This window comes from Nerophis lumbriciformis, linkage group LG21, assembly GCF_033978685.3.
Source record: "Nerophis lumbriciformis linkage group LG21, RoL_Nlum_v2.1, whole genome shotgun sequence".
Lineage (NCBI taxonomy): Eukaryota > Metazoa > Chordata > Actinopteri > Syngnathiformes > Syngnathidae > Nerophis > Nerophis lumbriciformis.
This window is the reverse complement of record NC_084568.2, coordinates 12,736,147-12,744,331: the sequence shown is the minus strand read 5'-3', so window position 1 is coordinate 12,744,331 and position 8,185 is coordinate 12,736,147. Positions and strand designations below refer to the sequence as shown.

At 44.0% G+C, this 8,185-nt stretch overlaps 1 protein-coding gene across 3 annotated transcripts; it reads left to right on the top strand.

Annotated features, from left to right (window-relative positions):
- Positions 1–110: 110 nt before the first annotated feature.
- On the top strand, positions 111–4,856 carry LOC133621122 (transmembrane protein 79-like). 3 transcript variants are annotated; one of them, XM_061982997.1, is made up of 5 exons: positions 111–588; positions 769–1,033; positions 1,106–1,300; positions 4,249–4,480; positions 4,558–4,856. In XM_061982997.1, exons 2-5 carry the CDS (start codon positions 799–801, stop codon positions 4,754–4,756), a joined length of 861 nt encoding a protein of 286 aa, XP_061838981.1. In that variant the 5' UTR covers positions 111–588; positions 769–798; the 3' UTR covers positions 4,757–4,856. The 3 variants fall into 3 exon arrangements, with proteins under 3 accessions (XP_061838981.1, XP_061838980.1, XP_061838982.1); XM_061982996.1 differs by having other exon boundaries at positions 766–1,033; XM_061982998.1 differs by lacking the exon at positions 1,106–1,300 and having other exon boundaries at positions 766–1,033.
- Positions 4,857–8,185: the final 3,329 nt, after the last annotated feature.

Genomic DNA, 8,185 nt, shown 5'->3' with positions numbered 1-8,185 from the left:
CACGTGACGCGCAACGGCCATTCAGAATGCCGACAAAAGTCACGTGGTTGACAAACGCGGCAACAAATGTGACTGCGCGGCACTTGCTGACGTGGAACCCGCCTTACTGACACCGCCCGCCCGGTGTGCGCCGCTGTTGTAAGGAGAGACAAATGTACACAACTATTTCATAGCGAAGTAGTATGTTGTTGTATGAATATATCGTTGATGCACTCATTATTTAATAGTCTGGCGTTTTAGTCCCGCAACACAATCAGAAGTTAGAAATGTCAGAAGTCGTTGACATGAGGAACGACGCTGTAAATATGACACTTGTTCATGATTTGTTTCATCATGTGCCGCACAGTGTGACGTCACAAAGGCATCAGTTGCGTTTTGGAAGTTGATTATGTTGTTAAATTAAAAAACACGAAATGGGTCGTATTAATAGTCAACATAGAAAGCGCTGTCACGAGGACGTGTCTTGAAAAAGAACAGCTTTAATTCTTCCTTTCGAGCACACGCTAGGACTTCCCCCTTTTTAAAAGGAATTTACCTGTGACCACACCTGAACAACAACGCGACACAAGGAGACCAACTTCCCCAGAGGTTAGTTTCTTAGCTCACGTTAGCATAGCATAAACTGTCATTTAGCTAATATTATTAGCGTCTTTTAAGGACGTGCTACGTGATTACTTTTGAACGATCACAATATGTCAGGTGGTGCTGTGTTTTTTTTCTTTCTTTCAAAGTATTGACGAAAGTCAAATGAATTTAAACGTTTAGCAGGCAGACAACAGGTGTGCGTCGTCCCCCAAAATGGAGACTCCCGACATCCAGACCGAGGACATCAGCAGTTGTGTGTCGGCCAAAGAAAAGAAGAGCGACGAGAGGGAGGAGCCTGAAGGCAACTTCATGCCGGAGAAGGCCGCCCAGGTGTTCCATTTTGCAGCGACCAGGCCGCTGTCCCCATCCAGGCGAAGTGAAGCATTTTGGGGGATGGCCACGGGTACTCAGGGGTATGAGGGTCCTGAGGACACGCCCCAAGCCACAGGTAAATACACCTGTCCTCCATTTTGGTCATAGGTGGGTGGAGCTTTACCGACCATCTGTCTGTCTGTCTCAGATGGGCGGGGCTGTCCCAGTAGGGATATCTGGAAAGTGGGCGTGTCTTTGATGACCTCCGCAATTTTCTTCCCCTTCCTCATCTGGGGGGGGTTTGTGTTCTTGCCGTTTGACGCCCCCCTTCTGGTTGGCGCACCCTTGCGGCTGGTCTACGCATTGCGCTGTTCTGTGTTTGCAGCCACGCCCGTCATTTTAGGTCAGTTCCACAGAATTCTGTCCTTTGTCACCTGTGCGTCCCTTGTGTGTCACCTGTGCTTTGTGCCTGCATGTGTCGCCTGTTTTGTTGCGTCTGTGTGTCGCTTGTTACGTGTTTTGCCTACGTGTCACCTGTGTAATCCTGTTTTGTCACCTGTGCGTTGCTTGTCACCTGTGTCACGCATGTTTGTTGCTTGTGTCACCTGTGTCTCGCCTGTGTTGCGCCTGGATGTTGTTTGTGTCACCTGTGCATCACCTGTGTCACTTGTTTAGTCATCTGTGTCGCTTGTGTGTGTGTTGCCCGTGTCTCGTGTGTCGCTTGTCACCTGTGCATCAGCCGTGTCACCTGTTTTATCGCTTGTCACCTGTGTCGTGGCTGCATATCCCTTGTGTCACCAGTAAATGGCCTGTGTGTCGCTTGTCGACTGTGTCACTCCTGCAGGCCGCTTGTGTCACCTGTAAGTGGCCTGTGTGTCGCTTGTCACCTGTGTCACGGCTGCAGGCCGCTTGTGTCACCTGTGTCGCGGCTGCATGTCCCTTGTGTCACCTGTAAGTGGCCTGTGTGTCACTTGTCACCTGTGTCACACCTGCAGGCCGCTTGTGTCACCTGTAAGTGGCCTGTGTGTCACTTGTCACCTGTGTCACACCTGCAGGCCGCTTGTGTCACCTGTAAGTGGCCTGTGTGTCGCTTGTCACCTGTGTCACACCTGCAGGCTGCTTGTGTCACCTGTAAGTGGCCTGTGTCGCTTGTCACCTGTGTCGCGGCTGCATGTCCCTTGTGTCACCTGTAAGTGGCCTGTGTGTCGCTTGTCACCTGTGTCACACCTGCAGGCCGCTTGTGTCACCTGTAAGTGGCCTGTGTCGCTTGTCACCTGTGTCGCGGCTGCATGTCCCTTTGTGTCACCTGTAAGTGGCCTCTGTGTCGCTTGTCACCTGTGTCACACCTGCAGGCCGCTTGTGTCACCTGTAAGTGGACTGTGTCGCTTGTCACCTGTGTCACGCCTGCAGGCCGCTTGTGTCACCTGTAAGTGGCCTGTGTCGCTTGTCACCTGTGTCACACCTGCAGGCCGTTTGTGTCACCTGTGTCGCAGCTGCATGTCCCTTGTGTCACCTGTGTCACGCCTGCAGGCCGCTTGTGTCACCTGTGTCGTGGCTGCAGGCCGCTTGTGTCACCTGTAAGTGGCCTGTGTGTCGCTTGTCACCTGTGTCACACCTGCAGGCCGTTTGTGTCACCTGTGTCACGCCTGCACGCCGCTTGTGTCACCTGTGTCGTGGCTGCAGGCCGCTTGTGTCACCTGTAAGTGGCCTGTGTGTCGCTTGTCACCTGTGTCACACCTGCAGGCCGTTTGTGTCACCTGTGTCACGCCTGCAAGCCGCTTGTGTCACGGCCGCATGTCCCTTGTGTCACCTGTAAGTGGTCTGTGTGTCGCTTGTCACCTGTGTCACGCCTGCAGGCCGTTTGTGTCACCTGTGTCACGCCTGCAGGCCGCTTGTGTCACGGCTGCATGTCCCTTGTGTCACCTGTAAGTGGTCTGTGTGTCGCTTGTCACCTGTGTCACGCCTTGTGTCACCTGGGTGTCGCCAGTGTTGCTTATCACTTTTGTCATGTCTGTGTCGCTTGTTGTTACCTGTTTGTCGATTGTGTCACCTGTGTTGCGCTTGCATGTTGCTTGTGTCACCTGCGTGTCTATTGTGTCGCACGTGTTGTGCCAGCACATGTCTCACTTGTGTGGCTCGTGTCACTTGTTCTGTGGCTTTTGTGTGTCGCGCCATCACATGTCACTTGTGCCACCTGTGCATTGCCTGTGTGTCGCGCTTGCATGTTGCTTGTGTCATCCGTTTAGTCATTTGTGCCTAGTCATTTGTGTCACCTGTTTGGTCACCTATGTTGCTCATGTCATCTGTGTGGCTTGTTTTTCCTGTGTAGTCACCGGTGTGTCTGTTTAGTCACCTGCATAGCATACACACATACTTGCCAACCCTCCCGATTTTCCCGGGAGACTCACGAATTTCAGTGCCCCTCCCGAAAGTCTCCCGGGGCAACCTTTCTCCCAAATTTCTCCCGATTCCCACCCGGACAACAATATTGGGGGCATGCCTTAAAGGCACTGCCTTTAGCGTCCTCTCTCACCTGAAACCTTCACCCCTTAACAGCCGCATGCTGTCCAGGTGTCCGCTTTTCCTCCATATAAACAGCGTGCCGGCCCAGTCACATAATAATGTAGCGTAGGACGGGTTTTACAATGGTCTTTACTCGAAGATGTCAAGAAATGCTGACACGTTGTATGATCTTTAATGATAACGTTAATTTCAAGCACACACACAAGTGAATGCCATCACATACTTGGTCAACAGCCATACAGGTTGAGGGTGGCCGTATAAACAACTTTAACACTGTTACTAATATGCGCCACACTGTCAACTCACACCAAACAAGAATGACAAACACATTTCGGGAGAACATCCGCACCGTAACACAACAGAACAAATACCCAGAACCCCTTGCAGCACTAACTCTTCCGGGACGCTACAATAACATCTACGAGGTTGTAGTATGCCTATGTCGCCTGCGTGTCTGTTTAGTCACCTGTGTAGTCACCTCTGTGTCTGTGTAGTTGCCTGTGTAGTCAGCTGTGTCTCCGCCTGTGTAGTCACCTCTGTGTCTGTGTAGTCGCCGCCTGTGTACTCACCTCTGTGTCTGTGTAGTCGTCGCCTGTGTACTCACCTCTGTGTCTGTGTAGTCGCCGCCTGTGTACTCACCTCTGTGTCTGTGTAGTCGCCGCCTGTGTACTCACCTCTGTGTCTGTGTAGTCGCCGCCTGTGTAGTCACCTGTGTCTGTATAGTCGCCGTCTGTAGTCGCCGCCTGTGTAGTCACCTCTGTGTCGTCACCTGTGTGTCTGTGTAGTCACCTGTGTTTCTGTGACGTCACCTGTGTGTCTGGTGGTCAGGCTGGCTAGTCCTGGGTGTCAGCAGACTGAGGTTCGGCCTGGTCCGGCCCTCCTTGGATGACGGCGAGGACAAGCAGCAGCCTGAGGGCGTCGGTCTTCACAGAAGCTTCACGTCGGACTCGGTCGCATTGTTCCTGCTCCACTTCCTGCAGCTGGTCGTCATGGCGATGTACCTGCGCCAGGAGCATCTGAAGCTGGTGCCTCTTCTCGCCATCGTGTTCGCATTGGGACGGTGAGGGTTGAGGAATGGCTGACATTTATTTTGTCGAAAGTCCCGAGCAAGACCCTGACCGTGGTGTTCCTCCCCAGGTTGGCCTACTGGGTGGCGGCCGCGTTCGGCAGCAGCGTTCGAGGTTTTGGATTCGGTTTGACCTTCCTGCCTATCCTGGTCATGGCGACCACCAACATGGTCTTCATCTACGCCAAGGAGCCGTCATGGATCTTCAGATTGCATCCCAACATGGAGGTCTTGGCTCTGCCCACCAGCAGGCAGCGGTTCTGGGGATGAGGTCACTTCCTGCCACTTCCTCCCGCGTCAAGCACCCTCCTCCTCGTTTTGCCATGCCAGGAACTTGATGTTTTCAAAATAAAACAGGAAATCAGTCTTCTGTTCAGTGTTTTTGTCCACGGAGGTGGCAGACCACGGACGAGTTCCTAAGCCCGAGATGCTTCCTCTGGAAAACATCTCTCTGTGCAGACGTGAATATCACACAGGAAGGTTAAAGAGGGGGGGTTTAGTGTAGAACCTTGAGGGCCGCCGCATGCCAACTTGAGACTCTACAGCACAAACTCAAGGCCCAGGGGCCAGATCTTTGACTTTAAACTTTTTTTTTTTACAGCATATTACTGTAATTGGGAAAATTGTACCACCGTTTTTTTTACAGTAAAACCAGCAGCTCAGTTGCCAGAATTTTACTGTAAAATGTATTTTTAATTTTTTTTTTTTTTTAAATAAAAGGTGCCATATGTAATAATTTCATGTCAAGTCATCATTAAATGGCCCTAATATGTCAAAAGGCATTAATAAATCATGTTCTTTTTGAATACCTCTATAACTGATAACAGTAGTTCAGCCGAGATATGCTCATTTCAAAATTTGAAATAGTACATAGAATTTTATGTAAAGCAGTTTTCTATTTACAGTAAAAAAAAAAAAAATTAAAAAATTTTTTTTTACAGTACAATTATGATAAATAAATGATAAATGGGTTATACTTGTATAGCGCTTTTCTACCTTCAAGGTACTCAAAGCGCTTTGACAGTATTTCCACATTCACCCATTCACACACTGATGGCGGGAGCTGCCATGCAAGGCGCTAACCAGCAGCCATCAGGAGCAAGGGGTTAAGTGTCTTGCCCAAGGACACAACGGACGTGACTAGGATGTTAGAAGGTGGGGATTGAACCCCAGTAACCAGCAACCCTCCGATTGCTGGCACGGCCACTCTACCAACTTCGCCACGCCGTCCCAAATTCTGGATTCTGAGCTGCCAGTTTTTCACTGAAAAAAACCACTGGTACAGTTTTGCTGTAAAATCCACAGTTGTTTTTATGGTCAAAAACTGGCAGCTCAGTCGCAATAATTTCACTGTAAAACATTTTTTTAAATAATTATAAACAATATATAATTTGCTAATTTTATAATATTTTATATTTGTACTGCTGTTTTTTTAAGGGAAAAAGCTGGCAGCCCAATTGCCAGAATTTTACTGTAAAATATATATTTTTAATGTCAATAGAAAACTGCTTTTTTAACGGTAAAATTCTGGTAACTGAGCTGGCAGTTTTTCCTGTAAAAAACTATAGTACTGTACAGTACAATGTAAAACTTACAGTTCTTACGGTCTAAAACTGGGAACTTATTAGCAATAATTTTACCGTAAAATAAAATATTTTGAAATTTTTAAAATACATTACTCTAAATGGGAAACAGTGTACCACTTGTTTTATAATGGGAAAATCGCTGGCAGACCAGTTGCCAGAATTTTACTGTTAAAAAAAAATGTAAATAGAAAACTTCTTTTTTTACAGTAAAATTCTGGCAACTGAGCTGCTGGTTTTACTGTAGAAACCGGTGGCACCGTTTTGCCATTTACAGTAATACACCGTAAAATCCACAGTTGTTTTTGCGGTCAAAAACTGGCAGCGCAGTCGCAATAATTTTAACGTACAATAATATGAAAAAATACTTATAACTAATATAATTTGATAATTTTATTATATAATTTTTTTTAAAGCATATCACTATAAATGGGAAAATTGTACCGCTCTTTTTTTACGGGAAAAAACTGGCAGCTCAGTTGCCAGAATTTTACTATAAATAGAAAACGCCTTTTTTACAGTAAAATCCTGGCAACTGTTTGTTACTGTAAAAAAATGGTGGTTCCGTTTTGCTATTTACAGTAATACACCGTAAAATCCACAGTTTTAACGGTCAAACTCGCAGCTCAGTTGCAATAATTTTACTGTAAAATAAATATTTTTTTAATTTTTACAGTAGTTTTTACAATAACTATAAATGGGGGAATGTACTTTAAAATTATATAAATATTTTTTACACCATAAAAACTAAATATTTACAGTACTAATTACTGTAAATGGCAAAACGGTACTACAGTTTTTTTTACAGTAAAAACTGTCAGCCCAGAATTTTACTGTAAAAAAAATAATATATATATATATATATATATATATTTTTTTTTTTTTTACCGTAAATAGAAAACAGATTTTTTTGCAGTAAAATTCTTGCAACTAAGCTGCTAGTTTTACTGTAAAAAACGGTGGCACCGTTTTTCCATTTACAGTAATACACCGTAAAATCCATAGTTTTTATGGTCAAAATCTGGCAGCTCAGTCCCATTAGTTTTACCGTAAAGGCGTAAAATAATTTGGATTTTTAAAAAAAATCATAAATAATATAATTTGACATATATAATTTTTTAAAGCATATCACTGTAAATGGGAAAATTGTACCGCATGTGTTTTACGGTCAGAAACTGGCAACTCAGTTGCAATAATTACTGTTAAATAAAAAATATTTGTTATAATTTTCACTGTAGTTTTTGCAATAATTGTAAATGGGAAAATTATAACGCTGTTTTTTAACGGGAAAATGTACTTTAAAATTATATATATATGTGTATATATATTTTAATTAAAAAAAAAAAATTACACCATAAAAACTGTAAATATTTACAGTACTATTTACTGTAAATGGCAAAACGGTACCAGTTTTTTTTACAGTAAAAACTGGCAGTTCAGTTGCCAGAATTTTACTGTAAAATGTATGTGTTTCTTTTCCTGTAAATATAAAACTGCTTATTTACATAAAATTCCAGCAAGTGTGCTGTCAGTTGTTTTTTCAACCATAAATATTTACGGTGTATTACTGTAAATGGTAAAACGGTAACACAGATTTTTACAGTAAAAAGTGGCAGCTCTGTTGCCAGAATTATTGTAAACAAGCAGTTTTCTATGAACAGTAAAAACAAAAAAAAAACAAAAAAAACATCTTACAGTAAAATTCTGGCAACTGAACTGTCAGTCTTTTAATTATAAAAACTGTAAATTTTACCGTGTATTACTGTAAATGGCAAAACAGTGCCACAGTTTTGTTTTTACAGTAAAACTGGCAACTAAGTTGCCATAATTTTATCATAAAAAAGCAGTGTTCTATTTACAGTAAAAAAAAAAAAAAAAAAGACTACCGGTACATACATTTTACAGTAAAATTCTGGCAACTGAGCTGCCAGTTTTTTTACTGTTAAAAACAGCGGTATCTTGCATTTACAGTAATATGCTGTAATATGCATTTTTTACCATAAAAAATAGATTTTTTTTAACATTACACCTAAAACAGTTTTTAATAATCAAATGCATAGAAAATTGTGTAATATTATTATTCACCGTTAGAAGGGGCCCTGCCAAAAACAAGCAT